Source organism: Enhydra lutris, unplaced genomic scaffold (genome assembly GCF_002288905.1).
Source record: "Enhydra lutris kenyoni isolate GAN:26980312 unplaced genomic scaffold, ASM228890v2 scaffoldscaffold2, whole genome shotgun sequence".
NCBI lineage: Eukaryota > Metazoa > Chordata > Mammalia > Carnivora > Mustelidae > Enhydra > Enhydra lutris.
This window is the reverse complement of record NW_019154086.1, coordinates 66,888,539-66,915,545: the sequence shown is the minus strand read 5'-3', so window position 1 is coordinate 66,915,545 and position 27,007 is coordinate 66,888,539. Positions and strand designations below refer to the sequence as shown.

The 27,007-nt window shown below is 38.9% G+C and overlaps 2 protein-coding genes across 3 annotated transcripts in view; one reads left to right on the top strand and one right to left on the bottom strand.

Annotated features, from left to right (window-relative positions):
• The first annotated feature begins 7,528 nt into the window (after positions 1-7,528).
• The window catches only part of LOC111148649 (cms1 ribosomal small subunit homolog (yeast)), a 382,522-nt gene continuing 363,043 nt past the window's right edge, over positions 7,529-27,007 (top strand). The window contains exon 1 of one of the 2 annotated variants that reach the window (XM_022505414.1): positions 7,529-7,745. In XM_022505414.1, coding sequence (XP_022361122.1) covers positions 7,682-7,745 — 64 coding nt within the window. In that variant the 5' untranslated portion in view covers positions 7,529-7,681. The remainder of the gene's footprint in view (positions 7,746-27,007) is intronic. The other variant, XM_022505405.1, reaches the window with a different exon arrangement.
• LOC111148632 (filamin A interacting protein 1 like) overlaps positions 17,949-27,007 on the bottom strand; it is a 113,242-nt gene continuing 104,183 nt past the window's right edge. The window contains exon 5 of the mRNA XM_022505381.1: positions 17,949-18,426. Coding sequence (XP_022361089.1) covers positions 18,235-18,426 — 192 coding nt within the window. The 3' untranslated portion in view covers positions 17,949-18,234. The remainder of the gene's footprint in view (positions 18,427-27,007) is intronic.

Below are 27,007 nucleotides of genomic sequence, written 5' to 3'. Positions count from 1 at the left end.
AAATTCTCTGTCCCCAGTTCCTGGCACTGAGCTCCTAAAACTGTAGGAATTTCCTAAGTGATAAAGGCACGAGGAGCATCTTCTGTTCTAATATTTGGGTTTTGACCATGGTTCCTGACACAGAACTCCTAAATTCCTTGGAGTTTCCTGCATGATAAGAAAGTCTTTTTTTCTAATAAAGTACCACTTTGTAGGCTCCTAGAAGGGGCTGGTCACCAGAAAGACCGAGTCATAATTTGACTCCGTCCAGGAAGGGGAAAGGAGCTGGAGATTAAGTTAATGATGAGTCATGCCTACATGAGGAAGCCTCCATAAAAATCCCAAAAGTGTGGTGTTCAGAGAGCTTCCAGGTTGGTGAACACATCCAACTCCATGCAGACGGAACCTCTTGTGCTTGGGACCATTCTGGACCTTATGCATACCTTCATCTTTCTGTTCATCTGTATCCTTCATATAAAAAACTGACATACATAAGTATTTGTCTCAGTGCTATGAGCTATTCAAGCAAATGATCAAATCCAACAAGGGGGTCATGGTAACCTCTGATTATAGCCAGTAGGTCAGAAATACAGGTGACAACCTGAAACCCAAGACTGGCATCTGAGGTGGAAGGTGGGCAGTGTTACAGGACTAAGCTCTTACCCTCTGAGGGTTGTGCTAACATCAAAGCATTTTTTTGCTTTAAAAAATGCAACATTGCTATCTCACATTGCTAACTCTGGTTGGCATCAGAACTGAACTGAATTATAGGACACCCAGCTGGTGTGGTGTCACAGAGAATGGCTTGATCTATGGAAACCCTACACATCCGGTGTCAGAAGCATGGTCAGTGTGGTATTAGTGGGAGAGTAAAGGTGAAATACAGGAGCGGTTTTCCCAGAATATATATGATCTATTCTAAATCTAAGGGGTTTAGCATGGCATATTGTTATAAGTAAAGAGACAGTGAATTGGGAATTTCAGCCTGAAGGTAAATACAAAGATAGAGAAGTATGGAAAATAATGAAAAGGCTATTGAAGACAATGTGACATCAGAATAAAGACACACACTGAGCAGTGGAGCAGAACATGAGGTCCTAAAACTGCCCCCTAAACAGATGATCAGCTGGGTTTATGATAGAGCTATCACTGCCGATCACTGGAGAAAGGAAAGACTGTTTAAATGAATGGTGCTGGGACTACTGCTTATCCAAGAGGAGAAGTGAAATTGGATTCAACCCTAACACCATATACATAAACCAAATCTAGATGGACTCATGTTATAAAATAAATAAATCCCAAGAGAACCCTTGATTTCACATAGACGTAAAAGATGGTGGAGATGGGAAAGGGAGAAAGGGTGTTTCAGTGGTTATTTATTGTGGACAAAATCCTTATAAAGGTTCACTAGATAAATCAAGAAAAACACATTAGCAGAAAGATATCATGGCAATCCACCTGATTCATTTATTCTCCGTCATTTTTGCCATTAAAATACCATTGAATGCCAGAGAGCTCTCATTCCCCTAACTGGCAGTGCATCAGATCTCCAGAGCATTCTTGAATTCTCAGGCCCCATCTCGGACCTACTCAATCAGAACCCCTGGGAGACAGTACCCAGGAGTTTTTATTTTTAATAAATCTTAGCAGAAAATTCCACTACATGGTCAGAATTGGGAACCACAATCCTGTATCATTATTAGGTCTCAGAATTCATTGAGAAAATAGAAGCTACAAGACAGGAATGCCATCAAGTCTCATTTAATGAAGTGGCCCTGCTCCCGTGAGATTTTATGTCCCCATTGGCTTTGGATCTCTAAGTGTTCCTCTCTGTGAGAACCCGACCCCTATAATTCTCCCCTCTCTTCCTTAACTCTTAGCAGCATACCCTTGTTTGGGGACCACTCTTCTTCCTTGCTTCCATGATATCACATTTGCCTAGCTCTGCTCTTCCCTCTCTAGCCATTCTCCCCTGGGCTCTTGGGTCTCTCCTCCTCCACCTGATGTCTAAATAGTGAAGGTGCAGCGTCTTAGTCATTTCAGGCTGCCATACACATTACCATAGACTGGGTAGTTATACAACAAACAAGCTTCTTTGGAGGCTGGAAGTCCAAAGTCGTGGTGCTGGCATGGTCAGGCTCTTGGTGAGGGCCCTCCCTCTCCAAATACCATCATACTGGGATTACGATTTCAGCATATGAATTTGGAATTGGAGTGGGAGGTGGGATACAGTCTGTCCACTGCAGCCGGGAATCATTTCCTCTTCTCCACATTGTCTAAGCAATTTCATCTAGTCTCTTTCCTTCTATTTTCACCATCATACTCCAAGCAATGGCTATCTTACTTGGGCGACTGCCACAGTCTCCAGCCTGTCCCTGCTCCTACTGCACTCTAGCCAGCTTTGAAAAATTCAAGCAGATCTTCTGGCCTAAAAATTTCTCATGTTCTCCCATTTGAAATCCTTACCATGCCAAAGAAGCCCTTCCGGGTCTGGCCCCTGCCTGTCTTTCCATCCTCCTCTCTTGCCATGCTCCTCTCCTAACTCTCCTACCCAGGTCACAAGTGCTGCTTATTTCTTTTATAGCACTTTTATCATCTGAAATTACCTATTGACTTGTCATCTGATTCCACTTCGTCTAAGATCAAACTCATCATTTCACCCCCAAACTATTCCCTCATTTTTGTTTTGCTAGTTTCATCAAAGATGATATCATATTTCACTTTTTAGGACTTGAAACTAATTTTTTTGTCCTCTTTTCCTCACCATTTTACTTCCAAACTATTTTCACAAATTGACAGTGATGTTCCTCACTTCAGTTCTTCTTTCTCTTCTATACTATTTTTTTCCTAGTCCATTGGATATGGGTCATTTTGGGGTCACAGATCACTTTGAGTTATCTGCCATGGGCAGATGGGAAGCCACCTACTGGATGGGTGACTAGAGCCAAATTACTTAATTCCCCAGCTTTAGTTTCACCATCTATAAAATAGAGAAAGTAACAGTACAAACGTGAAGCAGATGTTTTCGTGCCCCTCAGCCCACTTTGAAATCAGTCCAGTGATGGAGAAAAGTTCTGGGTAGCTGCTAGAATTCCACCTCAAGCATGCTGAGTTACGTAACTCTGCTCTTCTGCCTCAGGGCTTTCTCCAGTGGCAGCATAGCCTGAAAGTATCTGGAAATTCAAATTCCTGGGGACAACCCTCAACCAATAGTGGACGGCAGTCAGCGGATATCCTATTCCTTTTTTTTTTTTTTAATGATTTTATTAATTTATTTGACAGAGAAAGAAAGCACAAGTGGTGGGGCTAGCAGAGGGAGAGGGCGAAGCAGGCTCTCTGCTGAGCAGGGAGCCTGATGCAGGGCTCCATCCCAGGACCCTGGGATCATGACCTGAGCCAAAGGCAGCCACTTAACCGACTGAGCCACTCAGGTGCCCTGGATATCCTACTCCCTCGGATAACTCCGAGGCAGTCTACGTTGTTTCTCAGAGGGTCCCTTACAGGATAATCAATTTACTATTCATCCTTCCTTCCTTATCTCACTCTCCCTGTCTTTATTTCTGCCCCCTCCCGCACATCAGATCATATCCCAAATAAACTACTTGTATCCATGCTCTGCTTTTAGGGGAACCTAAACTATGGCAGTAAACCTATCAGTTAGGATCCAAGCAGGGAAAAAATGCATCCTTTAAGTTGCACAAATAAAAAAAAAATTAGTAAAGAGAGCATTTATGCAGATGAGGTAGGGTTAGGAAAACAAAGGATGGTATAAAACCCAAGGGCTGGTAATGGTGGAGAGCCATTATTACCCCTAAGTCTGAGAGAGACTTGGCCTCCAGTGGAGGGATGAGGGCAAGGACGAGCGTAAAGCAAGCAGGTACATCCAGCAGAACACTTAGGAGGCACTCGCTTTCAGGTTCATCCAAGTGCCAGCCTGAGAGTGAGTGCCTCTTTAAATTTTGTATCCTAGACCTCTGCTTGTGACAGCCTAGTCCCAGCCTGGAAAAGATAACAATACAGGGAGTCATTTTTCTCTCATCCTTTGATTTCTTACTGATGCCTCCCACTTGCTGAGCCCAAATCTGAAATCAGGGCTTAAGGAGATTTACATCACCCTTCTAAGTGACAGAAGGGTAGAGAATGGTAAATGGAAAATACCTGGTCCAAAAGAGTAGCTCATGGAGCTATGACAATTAGATGAATTAAGACATAAAGTGCTTAGAAAGGTACCTGAATCATGCTGTTGTTGTCACTGTTATTATTATTGTCCACATGATGCAAAAATTTAAATATGTCATCAAGGGTTCATGGACTCCCTAAGGTACATATATAAACTGGGTTCAAGAACAAAGAACCCCTGTTTTCATTAAACTCTTTTCATTGTATGGTGAGTCTTCACAGAACAGCCTTTAAACTTTTTTCCCCCTTCTAATCCAGTCTTTCCCAAACTTTTTACATCATGACACCCATAGAAAATAGCAATATTTCTTCAACACTGGAGTGAAGAGATGAGGCTACCTTCAACCTGAAGTAATTGGCCCAGGGAATTGTCTCTAAGACTGAGGGAATCAGTAACTTAACATACCCATACCAGGTGGAAAGCTCCACTCAAATTTATTATCTGCACTGCATGGTGACACCAATTTAGCTTTCCTAAAACAGTATTTCCATCACATCCTTTGCATCTAATGAACACTAATATCTGGAATTCTTGGTTGGATATTCAAGATTAAGGCATGGAGATGGAAGAACTCAAGAATCATCTAATTCATTCCCTTTATGAGCAAAGCGAAGCCCACCAAGATTAAATGACATGTCCAAACAATATGCCAATCAATCCATTGACAAGGTCAAATTCAAGTACCACATCCTTTATGAAGGCTTCTCAGTGCACTCTGCTGGAAAGTGAATGCTTCCTCTTGTAAATTCTCCTAATACTCATTTAGAAATCATACAGAAAGAAGAAGATAAAGATCTATTTCAACTTGAGCTTCTCCATGTTAGATGAGGTAATCAAATACTGGGGTACAGAATTTTATAACAGATGAGTTTCTAAAGTAGGATGTCAATTTACTGATCAATAGAGCAGTTAAATGGATATACAACTTAGGCTGGCTATAAGCTTTTTTCTACAAAGGACCAAGTATAAATACATTAGGGACACAGTCTCTGTTGCATATTTCTTTTCTTTCTGTCTTCCTTACTTCCTTTCTTTCTGGTTTTTGGTGTGTTTTATTTTGTTGTTGTTTTTCAGCAGTGCACTGAAAATGTAAAAACTATCCTCACTTACTGGGTGATAGGTTGCATTTGCTGGGGGCGTTAGTTTGATGACTTTTTATATCTGTCACCAGAAAGGAAGCTGACTTGGGAAACAAACTTAACAGGTTGCTTAGTAAGTAAAACAATCAGAATAAAAGAAGTTCAAATTCAGTCAGGCATCTATATATTGTCAGTGTCTATGTGTGCCAGGTACTGTTCGTGGTCCTAAGGTCACAGTGGTGAACAGGAAAGATGCAATTCTAATCCCCAAGGAGGTGAGTGGATGTGTGATAAGAGATGAATAAAGCATTTAAGAGGAGTGACATAATGATTCTGACTACTTTCTGTGTGGAAGCAAGACTGAGGTGGGACAAGAAAACAAGAGAAAAACAGGTTAGAAGACTATTACAGTGGCTCAGAAGAGAATGATTACCTCAGACCAAGGCTGTAGTGGTGGAAGTGATGAGATGGTTGGTTAAATGGCTAGATTTGGGATATATTTTGGAGATAGATCCCTCCAAACTTACCAGTGAATCAGATGACGACAATGCAACCAGAAGGATGGTACTCACATTTACTGAAGAGGAAGAGGTTAGAAGGTAAAGGGGGGTTGGGATCCAGGACACAAAAGGAAGACTGATCCTGGGATAATATCAGAAACAATGGGAAAGGGAAATCATATGGGAAAGGCACCAGAACTATCTGGAAGCTTTGAGTGTTGTTTGAGATGTTGTGTCACTAATTGGAATTCTTAGTGAGTTCTTTCATAGCACCTAATTTAACTACTGAAAATGTCTTTTTCCTCTAAGTGAATTTTCCCTTATCTTTTAAATTAGGTAAATAAATACTATTAAATGCCACAAAAATATATGTAACATGTCTATAAATTATAAACCGTAAGAATTCAATGCATATCTATGAACTCTCCACTTTATCTAAATTGGACATTTGCCAGTAAGTTACATTTACCTTTGTTCTTCTTAATCCCATCTCCTGGTTACTCCATATCCTAAATTTTGTGTTTACTACTCTCTTTCTTTAAAATCACATATGAACTTTTTGACCTAAACAATTTTTGGTTTTCCCTGTATTTGAACATTATAAAATGGCATCTGACATTTTTAAAACTCAGCATTATGTTTCCAAAATATATCCAACTAATTACATATGTTGATTCATTTCCTATGCTTAATTGTATGGCTATATTATAACGTAGTTATCCATTTTCCTATACAAATATATTTCGGTTGTTTTCACTTTTTTGCTATTATTAACAATGCTGCTGTGAATGTTCTGTAGTATCCAAGCGTTTACCAAGTGTGTATATTTAAGAGTGGAAATTGCTGGATCATGCAGTGTGTAGGTTTACTTCTATAAGATTGTGCCAAATGCTTTTCCAAGTGGTTATTACCAATTTACATTCACACCAGTAAGGTGAAGGAATTCCCACTGATGCATGTACTCTAGAATTTGGTAATGTCAGACTTCCTTAATTTTGTCAATTTACTGCATGAAAAACAGTGTCTCGTTGAGGTCTCTTTTTTATTTCCCAGGTTAGTAGGAGACAGAACATCATTTAACCTGTTTATTGGTCATGACACTTCCTCTTCCAAGCTCGTATTTCTTATCTAACTTTCCTTTCCCATAATCTATCAATCCTATCTCTGCCACTTCACGCTGGAATTGTAAGACAAGAAATACTGTAGGTTTTTTACCTGTAGTTAAGCAGCAACTGACTCGCTCCTCTTGTTTCAGAAGAAAAGGAGACCGAGGACTCTGAGCCTCCGGACCACTAAAGTCTTTTCGTGGGCGAGTCCTTCCGGACCAATCAAATTTTCTTAACCCATACTGTCTAAATATAGCGGTACACAGATCTACAGCAAAGGCTCAACATTCATGGTCATGAATTCTTGCACATGTTTCCCAGGAGCAAACTACACACACCGACGCCCCAACGCACACAAACGAAAACACAACCACGTGCTCTGCTCTGCTCTGCTCTTCTCCCGCGGCAGGAGTCCTTTGAAACCGAATAGAGAAAAATAGTTTTAGCATCCTGTTTCACACTTTCGTCAATAGTTTTTCGACCAACAACAACAACAAAAAAAGGACACAAAGAGTTTTGAAAGAAGTTATTTAAAAAGATAATAATCTTCGGGGGTTTTTCATTTTCTTGTCTTTATGCTTTTGTGAGGATTTATTTTTAGTTATCTGACAGAGCTTTTTCATCAGCACTTGTGTGGAAACTGCGACGAAATGAGCGCAGGGGACGGGGAGGCGGGGCGGAGGTGTGACGTCATCGCCGCGGGGCGGAGGCGAAGGTGTCTGAGGAGAGACTCCGCGTGCTGTTTGCCCACTCTGGCCTCTTGGCTTGGAGACAAGGAGAATATCTGCCACTGTCCGCTTTCCCTTGGTGGTCCGCTCACAACTAGTCCCACTGGAGATGGCAGACGACCTTGGAGACGAGTGGTGGGAGAACCAGCCTGCAGGAGCAGCCAGCAGCCCAGGTATTCACTCTGCCCGCGCGGCTGCAGGGCCTCCTCTGACCGACCCCGCCCCGCCAACCCCTGCGCCCTTAGGTGAGCCTCTGCCCATGCCAGCCTCTGGCGGTCACGATGTATGACCCTGCGGTGGTGTGCCCAGTTGTGGGAGCGCACGAGCGTCGGGAATGAAGTGGTGCGGGAGCCTTATTACAAGGTGAACAGTGTGGCTTTAACTCAGGGCTACCCGTCTGTCAGGAAAGACCCTGAAGGAAAGATTTTCCTTTTACGTATTTCTTAATAGGTATATTTTTCTTGAATTCGGGGAGTTTGCGCGTAGTGGTTAAGGGTAACTCCTGGATTAGATTCAGAGTGCTTCTGCTCAAATCGAGACTCTGGGACACCTGGGTGTCTCAGTCGTTAAGCATCTGCCTTCGGCTCAGGTCATGATCCCAGAATACTGAGACCGAGCCCCTCATCAGGCTCCCTGCTTGGGGTGGGGTCGGGGGAGGGGTGTAAGCCTGTTTCTCCCTCTTCCTCTCCCACTCCCTCTACTTGTGTTCCCTCTCTGGCTAGCTCTCTCTCTGTCAAGTAAATAAAATCTTAAGAAAACAAAAACAAATGGAGACTCTGGCCCCACTAATACTGCTTCGGCTCCCTTTCCTCAACTATAAATTACGGATAACAATGCCAATTTCATAAGATTATTATGATTAAATAAACATAATACAAATGATGCACTTTAGCACAGTGCTTGGCACAGAGTATGTGCGAGGTAAATATAAGCTATGGTTTTTCTTGCTATCATCATCATCTTGTTATTTGGACTGTTAAAGCCTGAAGGAGGTTTAGAAACCAATCATCCTTTTGAACTCAGCCATTTTGCAGAAGAGAAACATGAGACCTAAAGATATCAAGTAACTTCACAAGTTCTCGTAGCTAGTTGGTGTCAGAAACAAGACTAGAATTTAGTTAATTCAATTCAAACAACTTACTATGCTACGTGTACCCACTGCCAATGTGGTGGATATTTTATCTTTAAGTAGGTGGCATTTAGTAACTGCTCACCACAGGCTGACTTTGAACCTTTCAAGTTCCGTGAGGCTTAGTATACAATTATGTTTGCAATCGTTCTTCAAAGTCTACCTCTCTTCTCTACCAGATTCTAAGATATTTTTTAGGGAAAAAAAAGCAAAGTCTGGTCCATGTCCTATTGCCCACCAGGCACTGCACATGATTGATACTTGATACATACTTGCTGCAAACATTAATTTTGAAATATGTGTTGTGAAGTATCCATTAAAGCTGCAAAATTCTATAACATTGTTTCCAGAAGAGTTGCCTTCAGGTACAAACTGAGTGGATATCATTTTTAAAAAGGTAGCCAGTGTAATACTTCCTCCAGTAAACTTCCTGACTCTGTTGCTACTTTGTTTCTAAGAAATATCTCTTGCAGGCTGTGGTGTTACACATTTACTTTGATAACCCTTCCCGCCTCAACTCAGGTGTTTAAGGCTATATTTTATGATGTGATTTAAGTATAGAAATCGTTTAAGAAATAACTGAATTCCTTTTGAGTGGTAAAGGGGATCCTATGTCTTGATTCTAGCCTTGCCTCTTGCCCATTACTGGCCATGTCTCTCAAGTTAGTCACCCTTTAGAAGGAAAAAAATTAATGTGTATTGAGTGTCTTTAATATGCCAGATATTTTCATAAACATAAATTCATTTAATCTTCATAATATGTTTAAAAGATATGTATTACTTTCATTTTTATAGATGAGAAACAAAAAAGTTCAGTAATGTTCTTAGAAACACACAGCAAAGAAGAGATCTGAGAAGAGATTACACAAGTATGCCTGAGTTTCAAAGTCATACTTTATCCACTATTACAATGTGTCTTTACTGAGCCTCAGTATCATGATCAGTAAAATCAGGTATCCTTAGAGATGATCGTTTTTTTTTTTTTTTAAGATTTTATTTATTTATTTGACAGACAGAGATCACAAGTAGGCAGAGAGGCAGGCAGAGAGAGAGAGGAGGAAGCAGGCTCCCTGCGGAGCAGAGAGCCCGATGTGGGACTCGATCCCTGAACCCTGAGATCATGACCTGAGCCGAAGGCAGAGGCTTAACCTACTGAGCCACCCAGGCGCCCAGAGATGATCTTTTTAAGGGTTTTAACAAACCAACTGTTCTAAACATTGGATTTATAGCATCCTTCATGTAAGTTACCAGCATTCCCATCAAGATAGTATGTTAGAGGCACCCTGCTTCTTAGATTCCTTCTAAGGTTAACATTTCAAAATTGCTGACTTTAAATGTATCAGGGGCATTTGCTTTGTTAACTGCTTCTAAGTATAGTGAGCATATATGCTTCTTTGAAATATGCTTGATTATTTGTCAGTGATTTGCTAAATAATCTGTATGGTATTTATAATTCAGAAAAAAATCACAACCGAACCAATTCAGATTTCCTGATTCTACCTATGTTAATGGGGGAAAGATCAGCCTAAAATGTGTGAACTGTATTTTGTTTTGAAAGTCATGGGAGAAATAGTGCCCTAAGTCAGAGAAAAGACAGATAGTTATAATGATGCCTTTATTTCTGTTGTGTGCTATGCTACTTGCTTATAAAAGTAAACATCTTTCCTTACCATCTGTTTTCCATTCACGCTTATGGTAGCAAGAAGCATTTAGCCATTTTAACAATCTACATCTATAACAAAGGCTCAGCATTCATGGTCATGAATTCTTAGGCATGTTTTCTGAAAGCAAACTGTACAAACATACAGATTCCCAAACACTGATACACACTATGTAAAACGTCTGTCTAACATATCTGGCTATCTACTTATTGTCTAAGGAAATGTAATTCAGAGACTCTTACTAAAGCTCTTGATCTTGATCTACATATGACCCTTTTTTGCATACATCTTATGGCTATTCAGAACTTCCACTCTTGTGTTAGAATTCTGCATTTTACTGGAACCCAACATGGGACCTGGCACCTGGTGTTTGAGAGATAATTAGCTGAATAAATGCATGCATGCTGCTAGATGTACAGAGTTCTTGGTGATCATGTATGTAGATAGATATATAATTTCTCACCCAATTAAATACTTTTAGGAATGAAAGGCCATGCTATTAGAATTTTTCTGGGACTGTCCTAGTCTACCTGGGATGTCACCCTATTGACATCATTGTTGGTGATTGGAGTCATGGTCCAGGATAAGACCACTGAGAGTTGTGTGTGCTGAAGAGTATTCAGCCAGTGTGCTCAGGTAACAGAGTCTAGGAGTCATCTAATGGCATCTGACATTTCATTTTACTTATTTCCTTATTCCCTGCATACCTTAAGAAATTATTTGAGGTTATTTATAGTAAATACATGCATTAGAATCATAATTGTGAAACCTTAATGCTAAAATGAACAGATACAGTGCCCATGGTTTCATGTAGTTGACTAAACTGGGCACTTTCTCAGTGTTGCTTGAAAACTGAGAATGTCATTCCCAGCAGGGATTTTGTTACTTATGGAGCAGAGCCAAGAGTTTTTGCAGTTGGAGTTGGTCACTTGATCATTCACTTACTGAAGAGAATATTGATTGTTTTCCCTTTTTATTCCAATAATATGCCTCTTAAGTTAGCAAGTCAAATGTCCAGCAGGTAGCAGGGTGTATGAATCTGGAGCTCCAGGGTTGGGTCAAGGCTAGAGATAAGAGATTTAGGAATGACTGGCACATGTATAGCTTACTTTTTTTGTTGTTGTTGTTAAGATTTTATTTATTTATTTAGAGAGAAAGTGCCCAGGGAAGGGACAGAGGGAGAGAGAGAGAAAATTTCAAGCAGAGTCCCTGCTGAGTGCAGATCCTGGCAAGGCTTGATCTCATGACTCTGAGATCATGACCTGATCGGAAATCAAGAGTCAGACACTCAATCAATTGAGCCACCCAGGCACCCCTACAGCTTACTTTTAAAGAGGATGTTTTAGCAATCTGCCAAATTCTCAGCCTGTTTTTTTGAAGAGGATTTTGCATGTGCTTCCCTAGCTTATTCTGAATATTTGATTCATCTCTTACCAAGCATCTAACTAGAAAACTGAAGTGTGAACACACTTCTATGTGCAGTATAAGGAGACTGTAGATAATAACGCTAACCTGCATTTGTTGAGTGGTGGTTATGTGCCAGATGCTGGCACATAATATTTTGATTGCTTTATGTGTATTAGCTCATTTAATCTTCACAAGTACACTATGATGTATTTACTATTATTCCCATTTTACAGGTGAGGAAATTGAGGCACTAAGTGGTTAAATGATTTGCCCAATGTTATTTAGTTGGTAAGTGGGGAGGCTGGGATTCATAGGCAGGCAATCTGAAACCAGTCTGTGCACTTAAATTTCTCAAAGATAATTATTCTGATTATCAATGTTAAGACTCTCATCTCTAAAATAACAATGCTTTATCAATTAAAAAAGGCTCATAGTTTATAAACCATTTTGTTTATTTATATACATCATTGTTATCAAATTGTGTCTATTAACTCTTTTCTTCTAAAGAACATTGATTAGTCAGAGATACAAATAAGCAGACTGTATCATTGGGCTTTGAGAACAATCTTTGCCAGGAAGTCAAACTTCATCCTAGAACTCAAGACTCACACACCTGGCTGTCTTCTTGAAGTCTGCTTATTTACTAGAATGTCAAATGCAAATGAAAGCAAACAAAGGCCTTACTATCTGATCTATCAATTCTTTAGCTCTAAGACATCCTGAATGCTTTTTTTTCCATTTTTCTCCTCTGTTACCCATCAGAGTACATGTTATCATCTTCATTTGCCTTAACTACTGCAGTAAACTCCGAACAGGGCTCCCAGTTTCTGTCTTGTTCCTCTTTGGAGGAACAATTTCAATTAGCAGCCTGAGTGATCAGATCTCATTCCTGCCCAAAGCCTTCAGTGGCTTTATCTGACACATATAATACAACCCAGGTTACTTATCAGGACTGATGTCTGCCACATCTACTATTTACTCCCCTCTAATTTATGCTCTTCCACCCACACCAGCCTTTATTTTGTGCCTCAACAGGGCAACTTCATTCTGTCTTAGCCCTTTACAGTAGGTGTTCCTTTTTCTTTCTGGGCTCTCCTGTATTTCAAATAGCTAGCCTTTTCTTAGAACATTAAGACCTCAGTTCAGATATCACTGAAAGAAAAGCATTCCATGTCAGCCAGTCTAGAGTAGCCATCTAGTTGGTCTATTATATCATCACATTATGGTAATTCTCAGCAGGGCACTTATCACCAACTGTTATTTGCCTTGTTAAATGATTACATTTGCTAATAGATTACATTTTCTTGTTAAATTATTACATTCTGGTATGATCCCCCACACTAGATTGTAAGCCAAATGTGAGCAGGGATTTGTTTATCTAGTTCTTTGCTGTATACTCAGTGCCTAGAGTAGTATCTGGGTCCTTAGAAGGCACTTATTAAGAATTTGTTCATTAAGTAATTGTTAGTGTTTCATAGCCACATCTTGAAGACCTCAACATAGGAGTTCCACATCTAAAGAAATTTGGTTCACTAGAAGAATTGTAAAAATCTTGCTCAGGTTTTTGACAGATTTGACAGGTGCTGCCTCTCTAAAAATACATTGAAAATCCTTGTTGTATAACTCTGTATACTAACCTTTTATTCTAACCATATTTGAATTTAGTTTTATAAATTTTGTTTTGAAAGGGGAAAACAGACTTTTGCTTTATAATGAGCTGATAATTCTTTGTGGTGACAGCTTTTGTTACTTAGAATCAATGTAGTTGGTCATTTTGTTTGAGATTGCTGAAATGAGCATTTAAAAGTTTTTGTTGTTGTTCTTGTATTGTTTTATATCATCTCCTTCAAATCACATTGCTTTATCTATGCTGAATTTCTCCTAGAAATGATGAAGTAGGGGAATACCTTGGATCTTTTAAACCTGAATAATTCAGGTGTTTGGTTTCTTCCCCTCTTCTTATACCAAAGTTAGACTTTTACAGTATTAATTTTACCTTTAGGCAGCCATGCATAGTAGATGTAAAGTAATAGTAAAACATTGTCTCTGCATATAGAATTCAGACTTGGAATATTTGTAGTACATTTTGATAACATACAACAGAGAATCAACTTCAAAATCATTTATTGAACTCTCATGCTTAGCCTTACTTTAGACACTGGTGGATTAGAGGATGAAACATATGCTTACATTGTGGAATTTATACATCAGTGTGGTTCAACCAAAATGCAAGTAGTATTATTTTGACAGATGTTCAAGAGGGATGCTTGGGTGGCTCAGTCGTTAAGCATCTTGCCTTCAGCTCAGGTCATGATCCTAGCTAGGGTCCTGGGGTCGAGCTCCGCATGGAGCCCTGCATTGAGCCCTGCTTCGAGCCCCACATCGGTCTCCCTGCTCAGCAGGAAGCCTGCTTCTCCCTCTCCCACTCTCTCTGCTTCTTTTCCGTCTCTCATTGACTCTATCTCTGTGTCAAAGAAATAAACAAAATCTTAAAAAAAAAAAAAAAAGAAAAAGATGTTCAAGGGCAAAAACAGGGACAGGACAAATTTTAAAACGTGAGAGGAAGAGAAGAAGAAAGAGCACATGCTGCATCAATAGTCAGTGTTCTGTACTTGAAGACTGTTTAACAAATGGACCCACAAATAACCTTCATGGACTACTTTTACTTTATTTATACAATTTCAGTAATTCTTACAAGTGATTAAACAAGTGGTTCTTGACAACAATTTTAAGTGTTTAAAAGTACAAATTTATACATCTTTACCCAAACGTGTACAGTAGTTCTGCTATAGTTCTGCTAAATGTCTATGAATCTCTTGAAAAACACCAGGAATCTGGAAGGCCTAGAAATACTTCCATTTCCCTTCTCAGATTCAATGGCAACATTATTTTGTGGCACAAATCCTTTGACCTGTTCTTATCTGATGTTTTTTAGTTGAACACTTTAGTGCATTCATAGAGTTATACATTTTACTAAATGTGTCACAAACAGCTTGAAATATAGCTTCCCTGTTTTCATCAGCTTTCAAAGCATCCTTAGTTCTTAAATTACTACTATTTTTTAATGTTGATTAAGCTCTTGTTCCTGAGTTCCTTGCTAGACTGATTCACACTTGACCAGAGATCAGAAACTTTCTTTGTAAAAAACCAGATAGTCAGTATTTTAGGCTTTCCAGTCACTGTCACAACTACTCAACTCTGCCATTGTGGCATAAAAGCAAGCATACATAATAAATATGTAAACAAATGAGTGTGGCTGTGTTCCAATAAAACTTTACCTATGGACAATGAAAATTGAATTTTGTGTAATTTTCACATTTTGTAAAATATTTATCATCAGATTTTTTTTCTATTATTTAAAAATGTAAATACTATTCTTAACTTGCAGGACATACAAAAACAAACAGGGCTGAATTTGATCTGTGGCCTGCAGTTTGCATACACCCCTGTCCCAGATTCAATGTCCGAATCTAAGTTGTGTGTCACATGTCCCCTAGAGCGGGAAGTTGAAAACATATCCCAGAGAGAACTGCATTTTACATCAAATGCTCCATTACTTAGCCCATCATTATCAGTCATATATTAGATCAGTCACATTTCTTTTAAAAACCAGATACTTTATTCGAAGTAGTTAAAAGGAAATTAGTTCAGAAATCACCAAAGCTAAATAAATGAAGGGCTGAGGAAACCCTCCAGCATAAACAAATCAGGTTATTAAAATTCTTGTTACAAATTGGATTTGTTTTTCTTCACTTGGATTTTTATCTGCTTTCTTTTAAAAACTTAGTAAAGTAACTCCAGAATTAGGATAGCTTCTTTTATTTTTACTGTTTTTCAGAGGGGTCACATTTCTGCAGAAATAGAATTATTTTCAGGAAACAGGATTCTTTATGTTTCAGTTATGTTACAGCTCAAACACCATTTTGTTAAACTCCAAATAGTATTCCCAGTTCTGAGCTACTTATGCATTTTTATTGCATTTATTACATATTGCTTTAAAATAAGTATGGTTTTTGGTTGGTAATCGTCTTGTTAAAATAGACTTTGTTATTTTAAAGACTTCTGTCTTATTGGGATTAGAACTGTTACCATTTAAATATGGATTTCTGCTGCTTGCCATAGAAATTTCGCTATTTTCTGACTCTTTTTTAGTACTTTGTACAATATCTTCTCCTTTTTTTTCTTCTCCTGAATTTATGCCAGCTCTGCATGAAAACACTTGAAGAAGTCTCCTAACCTAGGAAAAGACAATTTTAAAATATCCAACATACAACATATTTTGTGCTCCTCTTCGAGGTAAAAATGTTCCCAGTGTCTTTTGTTTTTCTGGGAGTATTTCATGCTTGTTTTCCTGTTTTATGCTTCTTTTCAGTCTGTTTGGTTTCTACTACAGGAGATCCAGTGTTTTTTCTTTCCATTAGTATAATTATCAGTCTTGAATGTCAGTCACTGACATTCGTACTGCTGTCACTGACATTCGTACGACACATAGCGTACTGCTTTTCTTCACTGTAACTATATACCAGTGCTATCTCTTAGCAATTTTCTTACTTACATCTTGACTGAATGGTCCTCCTCTCTGTCATTCATTCATCCTCTGTTCATTTAACATTACCTCCATATTGCAGGCACAACACTAAGTACCCTACACATTATCCGACTGCACCATTCACCTGTTACCACCCTGCACTTCCTTCTGAACTGTTTCTCCTGTATGTTTGTGTTAGAATTCCATTTTTTTTTTTTTTTTTTAAGCTCACTTCTTCCCACTCTTTGTCTGACAACATTTCAACTTAGACTTTTCCGTTTCAGGCTTTTAATTCACGTGACCTCCCCTCACTTCTTCCTCTGTCACTCCTCTGTTGGGACTGCTGCACATCATCCCTCTCTTTGGCTTCATTGCTCAGTGGTACTCAGACTTGCAGCTCCTTCTCCTCCTCCTTGAAACTGGAGTGAGTCCAGGGTTATTTGTACAGTGACACAAGTACATGGAAGCAGGCCGGGCTGGATGAGTGTGGAGAATGGCAGTTCCTTTGCTCTTACTCTGCTGGCTCCATCCCAGGATAGCTTGCTAAAGCACTGTCCTTCCAGGATTTCTTCCAGGATCTTGTCTCCAGTTCTCGGTGCAGGATCACAGAGAACCTTGCATCATGCTCTTCATAGATTTTTTTTTTTTTTTTTTTTTTTTTACTGAAGCTTTGCACAATAGAACTGTGTCCCATGTCAAAAATGCCTTGTCTTATAACATTATTGTGTTGCTCTGTCCACACTAAATTATAGACATACCTTTCTTTTACCTCAGTGAGAGAGCTGTAAGTGTGATGAAAAGGATTACTTTAGCTTACTACTGCCAGAGGCCTGAGTCCCACCTTGTAGATGACTGATTGAATTCAGTCATGGTTAATCAGAACTGGAAGGAACCTGAAGAATTATTCAGTTGTCCTGTTTTACATATGAGAAACTCAAGGCTCAGACTGTTGAATGCCAAGCTCATTGTCAAATGAATAAAAAGCTAGGATTGGAATTTGAGTCTTGCTGAATCAACTGTTTTTCTATAGCACTGATACATTGAAGTGATGTCATTAAAGAATGTCTGATGAGATGATAAATTTTTATCTTTGTTTTTGTTTTTTTTTTTTAAACACCTAGGACAGTGATTCCTTTCTCCCTAAAAGATCTCAGTATTCTTGACCTTTGACTCTTAAATATCCTGATTGCTTTAGAAAGCAGAAATATCCATCTAAAATAGTTTTTGTAATAAGCCTAGCAATATGATTCTATGGCCTGGCATATATAGGAGGGACAACCTCCTACAAGTGACACAGAAGTCTAAGTGCCAGCAGTCAAGTGTGCATATTACACCAGTGATTATCAGGTCCGTCACAGAAAGGTTGTATTCGTCTATTACTCATTTTTTGGTTCCTTTCTTCCTTGTACTAAGAATTTTCTTCTAGTGTAAAGAAATCAGTTTTAGACCTTAAAGTGTGATTTTAATTGTCCTGCCATTTTGATGGAAATAATCTGATTTTCTTGAAGTTGATTAGGAATTCTTTATAGCATATCTTCTTAGCAAAATATGATTCAATAAAGTTCTGTGAAATGAAAGACTTACTTCTGAGTTCACCAGAAAACTTGTCAGTTGGTCTCATGAATTCAGTCCTATCCCGTGCTAATGATAGATGGTCCAGCTTTGGGCTGGATTATAAGTAGAATGAGGAATTGGAAGGATTTGGCCTGTTTGTGTGTATATGCATATATACACATATAGGTACAATAAATGCAGATATGCTGCTCTTTCAGGATGCTATTCACCAGGTCCAGCAACCTATGAATGAACTGTTTGTCATTTTGCTGCTTCACCATTTCTTAGAGAGGTGACCTTTCCTCTTTGGCCTTCATACTGGTAATTTTAGCTTTCTGGGTATTTCTGTAAGTGGATGAATCCAGATAATGCATTGGCATTACTTACCTTTTCCCTCCCATGTGGAGAAAATTGTTAGAGGTGACAGTTCTTATGATGTGTAGCTTCCCACAGCTAGTGTAGTGACTGGGCTTATCCATAAGCCCTGGGGGAGCTTTAGGGAAAAGCTTAGTGTTGCCTGTAGATTTTGGTTTAGGGATCCGTGTTGGGATTCTCTGCTTGCATACCTCCTTGATCTTGAATTAAACAGAAGAACAAAAGGTAGTTAATGGTACAGTTGGTGGAGCAGCAGACATTGTTCAGCTTAGAGGATTTGGCTTCTTTGGAAGCGCTAGGTTCTGGGGATACATCAGATTAAAGACTGTCATGTTGAAGAAAAAAAATTAGAAAAGCAATTCTGTCAACATGTGTTGAGTGTGTGCTGTGTGCAAGGCTCTGAACAGTAAATGGCACTAAATGCAGAGGTAAATTGCTTTTTGGCAATCATAGTATAGTGGGAAGTACACAAGAGGAGTGTCCCAAATTAATCTCAAAGCGTCCTGAGATTGTCAAAGAAAGGTTAATTTCAACCAAGGGGTCTAAGAGTTTCATGAAGAGAGTAGCATTTGATTTGGGCCTCTAAAGACTTAGGATTTTTAATAGCAGGAATGGGAGGGCATTCTAGAGTAAAGGAATACTTTCAGCAACAGGATGAGGGAATATTTTGGGCAGTGTCCCTGAGATAGGAAGTCAGACACGGTTAAGAAATGGAATGATTTCAAATTAGGTTGTATTTGATAGATGAAATGGGACTGTAGACTAGGCCTAGATAGGGAAAATTGTACCTGATTCTATAGACTGTACATGCTGGAGGGTATGGGGGGGTAGGAAGGACAAAGGCTGGGGGAGAAGACAACTTGTGGAGGTAGAATTGTATTAATATTTGCTCCCTGTTAATATATGAAGAGTAAAGAGAGGAGTCACAGATAGATTGAATGATCTGGACTGGGAGAGTGTGTTGTGGAGTGTGAAAGAGTGTGATTGAGTTCACATTCACTTAAAAATACACTCTTATTTTCATTTATTTAAGGAAAAATACTCTTGGATAAGAGTACTTGTTGGTAAAGAGATGGGAAAAAGTTCTCAGCTAACTGTGGTTCTCCCATTATAATCCATAGTTGCTGGTGATGATTATTTTCTCCCTCTTTGGTTGCATCATCCTTTCTCTCCTATGAGCTCAAAAATATAAATCTTTTGAAAATGCATTGCAGTTTTCATGATGGATCACTAATACTGTTTTTATGGGAACCCTTCTTATATTATTTTTGTTTCTACCGAAATTTGTTTCCATGTTTTTATTGTACTGATAAAGTACAGTTAAGTTTCTTTATGTAAACATTTAGTTACTGAAAATGCCCTTTAACTTTCAAAGCAATTGTATTTAGATTTTCAAATAAATGGTACATAGACTTAGCTAAAAATATGAGGATTGCTAGAAGAGTTTTTGGACTTTTGTATTATTGACATTTTTTTTACTACTTAATCCTAAAAATAGCAAGTGAGATATATATCAGAGTATCAATATACTCTTTCAGTCTCCTCTTTATCTATATGGTATTACTACCTTTCAGCCTGTCCTCAAGGTCTCATCTTCAGTGCTGAAATGCTCATTCAACATTTTTACCTCTCAAATAGGCAGAACCTTTTAAAAAAAATAAATAAAACTCAGTGCCCAGTAAGGTTTTGGTGAGATGGGTGACCTCAGTGATGATTACAATAATAGTTTGGTAGAGTGTATCAAGATACCTAAAATTCACACTCTGTGACTCACTCATTTTATTGCTAGGAATCTTCTCTAGGAAATAATCAGAGATGTAGGCAAGGCTATTCATTTTTACATTATTTATGACAAAAGTTTATACTATATTTTACACTATAATCACCTGAAAGTATATGTCTTAATGCTTTTGAAGAAATAGGAAAATGCTTATTTAGAAATGTTAAAAGCAGGATTAAAATCTACATATGTGCTTTAACTATGTATGTTTGAAGAGAAAATACTAGGAGAAAATATACCAGTGCTGTCAGTAAGTAACTGATTGGTGAAGTTATAGGTGTTTTTTATTTTTCTTCTATTTTCTATATTTTCTACAATAAGTATACAGTTAGAAAAAGCAATACTAAATTTTATTAAGAGATTTTAAAAAGTGGGAAATACTTTAGAGATCAAAACGTTTATGTGAATATCAACCATATTTTCCCAACCACAAGTAGTAGCAGCTGCAACTGAAATCAGTGATGGACTAATTGAAGTTATCCAATCTTGTCATCATAGCCTTAATAATAGCCTTTCCAAGATAGGTTTCTGCAATGTCCTTTAACTTTGTCAAGATTTAGATGGGTTCTCCTATTGTACAAAAGTCTTTTGAAATCCTATTTAAATTGTAGATTCCTGGGCCTTCCCTCTAGAAATTATAACTCATTTATCTTTGGATGGGCCCAGACATCCTCATTTTTAATAAACTCTCAGGATGAGTCATCTGATGCAGGTGGTCAGCCTGCCACACTTTGAGAAACACTGCGATAGTTGAACCTCCTTTAGAAGTAAGTTTAAAGTTGTGTAGTGCCTGGCTAACTCGTTGGTGGAGCATTGGACTCTCGATCTCAGGGTTGTAATTTCGAGTTCTGCGTTGGGTTTACTTAAAAATTACTTAAAAATAAAATCTTCAGGGGGCGGCTAGGTGGCGCCACTGATTACGCATCCAACTCTTGGTTTCTGCTAAGATGGTGATCTCAGGGTCCTGAGATGCAGCCCCTTGTGGGGCTCTGGGTTTAGCGTGGAGTGGGCTTAGGTTTCTCTCTCTCATCCCTTTGCCCCTCCTCCCCAACTCTTCCACACTTGCATACTTTCTTTCTCTCTCTCTCTCTAAAATATATAAATAAACCTTTTTTTTTTAATCTTAAAAAAAAAAAAAAAAAAGGAAAAGAAAGAAGCAGAAATAAGCTTTAAGTTTTCTTTCATCTCGAAATCTGGCCTGCCTGGGTGTGGGAGATTTCAATGGTTTTCATCAACCTGTGGGGCTTTTAAAACACTGCAGGTGTCTACATCCCGTCTTAGAACCAACTGACTCTGATTGTCTAGGAGTGTAGGATAGGGGCATGTGAATTTTTAATGAGCACAACAGGTTGTTTAGAACTGAAATCCCAGTGATAAACCATTTGGTATGGAACATAGTATTGGTGGGGCTTGTTTGTTTTAAGCTATATTGTTATGCTTTGGTGAAGACAGTGTGGTTTGGGATGATGGTCGTTGGTGGGGGTCAGTTGTCAGGAAGTTACTGAGCTCCCATTGTTTCTAGACCCATCAATGGTGCAAGCCAACTTTGTTTTCTTAACTCTGATTTCACTACATAGTTTTTACCTCTAGATGGCAGCAAAGGCTAGTTATTTTATTAGAACAGTCCTAAATGTCGTTCACTGATCTTAAAAATGATGCTATGGTTTGTTTTATTTTTTTCCTGTATGAATTTTATACTTGGACATGTTTCAGTAAATGAGGTATGGAACTTTAAAATGTGTCATCTCTTGGATCATTTTTATAGAACATTATGTCATATAGCTCCAGGACAGTTTTATCCAAATTTGGAGTGCATATTGCAGGCGGAATCTATGCATATGTCTGTTTTAAGACCACACAGTAAATGTTCTACTCAGAGTTGGAGGCTCCTGGGTTTCATCAGAAAGCAGATGTCTTGGAAGAGGTTAAGCTAGTTGGAAAGCTCATTCATAGAAGAAAAGAATTTTTTTTTTTTTTTAAATGTTTAACTCAGTTCAATGTGGAGATTGGGATTTGGAATGGATAATGGGTCTGAAGGATGCCAGATTCAGTGAGGCAGAGGCATTGGTTTTATCTAGGGAGCAGTATAAAGGAAAGGAGTATATGTGTGAAATGCATTCACTAAATTCTTAAAATGTTGGCTTATTTGGTCCATAGTTTCTAAAAAGAAACCAAGCAATCTAAAAGATTCCCTGGTTACAAGAAGTCATTAAATGATACCGAGCCTTTCTGACCAAAAGAAGTGCAAAAAGGTGAAAATGTTTTCAGTTTTATTTGAAGTCTTAATTATGTAGCCCAATTTCAACTGCGTGCTTCTGCTCTTTCATATTATCATGGAGGATAAACATCTGAAAGCATACCAGAACAAAATCAGCATTTATGGGGAAGCTATTAGATCCTAGTTAGACAGCTGGAGTTAGGATGTTCCTTTTCTGTAAATGAAATTAATTTTGTAAGTGCTTTGAACTTTCTGGAGATGTATTGGCAACATATTGTCTAAGAAAACAGTGTTCCCTCAGGAGTGTTCCTGACTCCAAGGACTGCACAGCCCCTCAGGACACCTTTTACTCTACAGATTGAAAGACTCAAGGCTCCCAAAAACCTCCTATAATTTTGATTTGTGGTTATTTGGGTGATGCAGGGTGGGGGCAGATTCAGTGCTGCCTGACTCCCTCAAAAACCCAGCTGTATTATCAGAATAACAATATTTTGTATTTTTGTTTTTATCTCTTTTTAATGGGAAAGTGTTTAAGATATTATGATAGATGTGGTGATGAAAAGGAGGAAATGATAAACTGGAAAAAAACTTTGAAATATTATTGCATTTATTTATTTTGTCTTTTGTATTGTTTGGTAAATCACTACTAATTTGTGTAAAGAAAAAAAAAAGTGGAAAAGACAGATAATGAATCTGGCAGATATCCTAGAGTTTCATAAGCTGCTTTGGCTTTTTTCTCTTGATTTTCTCAGAACTTCCTCACTATACAATAAAACTTTATCGCTGTAGATTTTACATTTTATATGGTAAGTGTTCCTTCAAAAGGAAACTCTGTAGTTGGATTCGCTCATTCCTTTTAACCTCCTATGAGAAGACATTTGGTTTTAAATAGAGTTGCAGTGCTATTATTTCTATTAAAGAGTTGTCTAGTTTCTGAGGAGGTTAGAGAAAATTGATGCATTTATTTTATGATATAATATGGTTTATGGCTGTACCTAGTTACATCCCAACCTCTCTGTGGTAATTACACCATGGGCAGTGAGGACAATCCAAGAATAAACACTGAAATACAGTTTTCAAAAATCCTTCCTAACCCAGTTACTTCCATTTAGTACCCATGTAGCATCACATATAGAAATAGTATGCTAAAGTAAAATATAGTAACCTTGAACTATTGTCTTCCTTGTTTGTCCCCTTTCTTTTCCTTTTTTTTTTTTTAAGATTTTATTTTTAAGTAATTTCTACGTCTAATATGGGCTCAAATGTAAAACCCCAATACAAAGAGTCACAGGCTCTAATGACTAAGCTAGCCAGGCAGCCCATCCTCTTTATTTGTTTATCAGATTTTTACCTCAGGTGTTTTGTTTGTTTTTCTTTTTTGGTACTCTTCCCACCCCTTCTTTCTCATTTCTTCATTTGCACCCATTTAAGTGTTTTCAGTTGTTCACAGGCTTACATTTTACAACAACCTTGAGTTAGCAGTTAGAGCAGAGGCTGTGATGCCAGGTAGACTTGGGTGTGCATTCTGGTACTGGCACCAACTAGCTTTGTGTCCTCAGGCAAGCCATTTAGCTCTTCAGACTTCAGTTTCCTCATCTGTAATACTTATCTGGGGATTAGAGGACTACTTTAATGTTCTTTGGCGAGTAGGAGAGACCCTGGTCCATCAAAGTTCCAGATAAGCGTTTGTTCTTACTAATATTAACGTTAAGAACTTTGTCTTTTTCCTTACATTTGTTCTTAAGGTGCATATTTCCTGATTGTAATCATAACTTATTTTCTTTGGTTATTTTATCTTTCTTGTTTTTCTGCTTTACCCTCTCCAATTAATTATGGGAGACATGTTAGCAAGCATGGGAGTTGAGGCAGCTGACCAAGTGGGTGCTGTGTTTACTGGGCCATGTTTCTGAGCAATTCTGACCCAGAAAAAGGATCTCTTCACACAACGTTTATCCTACTTCTTTATCCTACTTGGTCTGATCGTCGTCTTTTTTTTTTTTTTTTAAGATTTTATTTATTGATTTGACAGAGAGAGATCACAAGTAGACAGAGAGGCAGGCAGAGAGAGAGAGAGAGAGAGAGAGAGAGAGAGAGAGAGAAGCAGGCTCCCTGCTGAGCAGAGAGCCCGATGCGGGACTCGATCCCAGGACCCTGAGATCATGACCTGAGCAGAAGGCAGCGGCTTAACCCACTGAGCCACCCAGGCGCCCCGATCGTCGTCTTTTTTTAGAGTGCCTGAAAACATACTATTTTCTACTTTTTTCTCTTTTGCTATCTTTTTTTTTTTTAAAGGTTTTATTTATTTATTTGAGAGAGAGAGAGGTCACAGGTAGGCGGGGGTGGGGGTGGGCAGCAGGCTCCCCACTAAGCAGAGAGCCCGACTCAGGCCTCGATCCCAGGACCCTGAGATCATGACCTCAGCCGAAGGCAGAGGCTTAACCCACTGAGCCACCCAGGCGCCCTCTTTTGCTATCTTTTAATTGAAAAATGAAATGAAGTCCTTTGGCCCTGACACTCTGTGAGTCTATGAGAAGAACAAATGCAAACCAGCTATGACCACCAGATATGTTGTTAGCCTCATGAGCCTTTGTAGAACACCTATTGCCAGCAGTATTTAAGTCCTGGGTAATGTAGTACAGTGGTTTTTAAACTTTATAAGCCCAAGAATGAGCCAGGCAGATTGTTTAAAATGCGGATTTCTTGCATTGGTTTTTATAGGTCTAGGCATGTGGAAATCTGTAGAGTCCTGAGTGATTCTTACAAAGGTGATCAGTGACTGCATTTGAGAAGCATTGATACAGGAGTTTCAAAAATAAATGATAGTGGATTCTTGCTCTCAAGAGATTACAGTATAGGAGGAATTAATAATTATAAAAAAAAGAGGCAAAATAAAGTGCTATAATAGAGGTACAAACAGAAGTATTTTGGAAATCCTAAGGATGATTGTGAAAAATAAGGAAGGCTTTCCAGAGGAATTGGCATTTGAGATAGGAGTTAAGGTTTCAATAGAATAAGCTTCTAGCCCTAGATATAGCAGGAGCAAGATACAAGGCAAGAAAGTTCAGTGGTATGTGGGAGGATGGTCAGTACCGTGTTTTGGTGAGGATACAGAGGTTGCCCAGTTTCAAAGGGAGTTGAGGCAAGAGAGGGAGGCCTGATAGATTGCTTGTGCTTTGGATACTCAGTAATGTCAGTGTGAAGTAAGTGCTGTTTTTGGTGGGGGGGGGGGGGGTGGAGAGGACTGGAGAATTACCATGATTAGGAAGGTATTGTAGAAAGATCACTAGCAACAGGAGTGAAGATTGGATTAGAGATGTAAGGGGTTAAATGCAATAGATTAACTGCCTTACATTACCGTCTGTACTGAGATCTGGATTTGGGAAGTAGTAGGACAAATAAAAGGGGGGAGGGCAGAGAAAGAAATACCAGGGCAGAGTGGCTGACTAGATTGGGGAAGTAGGCAGAAAAATGGAAAATGGCTCCTGAGAGTTGAACCTTGGAACAAGGAATATAGTGGACCATCATCAGAAGTAAGACAAAGAGCAACCCAAAAGCAGCAGTGCAGTGGGGTGTGGGCAGAGGCCAAGTTTGAAGTGTAGCTGGACCTTCCATGTGGACCTGTTTGGTAGGCATTGAAAACTTGAGAGATCTTGTTTTAAGAATCATCATGAGAGAAATTGTCAATACCATTCAAATGGCTGAGAACCCAAGGGGAAAATGTAATTCCTTTTCACAGGCCAATCTCTTCTGCAACAGATAATTTTATATTCCTTTCCGAGAGCCAGAGCCTGAGAAGTGAGTTTTATTGGGCCCTATTCTGTGCTCGCATGCCCACCCCCACCACCCTCCATCCCGCTCTGCCCTGCCACAAGGCCACCAATCTTTCTGATAAGAGTGTAACTAGTTCTGAGAGCAGCGCCCTACTGGAGGCATTTCTTCCCAGTTCTTGAAGGATGCATAGTGACTGAGTTGTTATCCAGGCACTGATTGGCTAGCAGGAGGAAGGGAAATCCTGTCCCTGTCCTCCAGTGACCAGGCTGGCCCCTCTGCCATTGTGTCTAGGCTGAGCAGACAGATTACGTAAACTTGTATTCTGTGGGGGGATCTGCGAGTCCTAGGCACATGGGCGTTCAGTAATTACAGGATGCCCCCCCCCAGCACATTTCCTTCCTCGTTGGCAGTCTGAGAAAACCTGGAATAGGGCCATAGTTGATAGGTTGGCCTAAAAAAATAGTAATAATTGTCAATTGTTCTCCCTCGTCCTCTCATTACCCTTCTTAGAATCGAAAAACAGCAGCCCTGGCATTTATATTTTCCAAAATTTTTATAATAAATATGTATTAATCTTATAATCAGAAAAAAACTTGTATATAAAAAGAATCGTGTTGCCTATTCCTGTCACTATGAGAGATGTCATCCTTTTTCACTGAGATCTTACCCATTGACCCTCTCCTTGTTACTCTGAAGGTATTGTTAGGTGTTTAAATGTTTATGTTATGGGCCTTTTGGGGATCTGTCGCAATTTTTATTGCACAATTAACTCCTCTTTCTATAAAACTGTAATTTTCTGAAGCCTAATATCAATGAATTCAGGTAAGAACAGCATTACAAGGCAAAGAACAGAAAAGGGATAGTTCTTTTTTAAGAGAAGGAGGAAAGCAGTCAGGTCACTAATAATGAAGGGCAGTAATTTGTTCTTGAGGAATTGTAGGTTGTTAGAAGAGTGGCTGCATCGAAGCAAGTGTTTTTATGTATTTAATTGTTTACAGGAGATATATTGAAG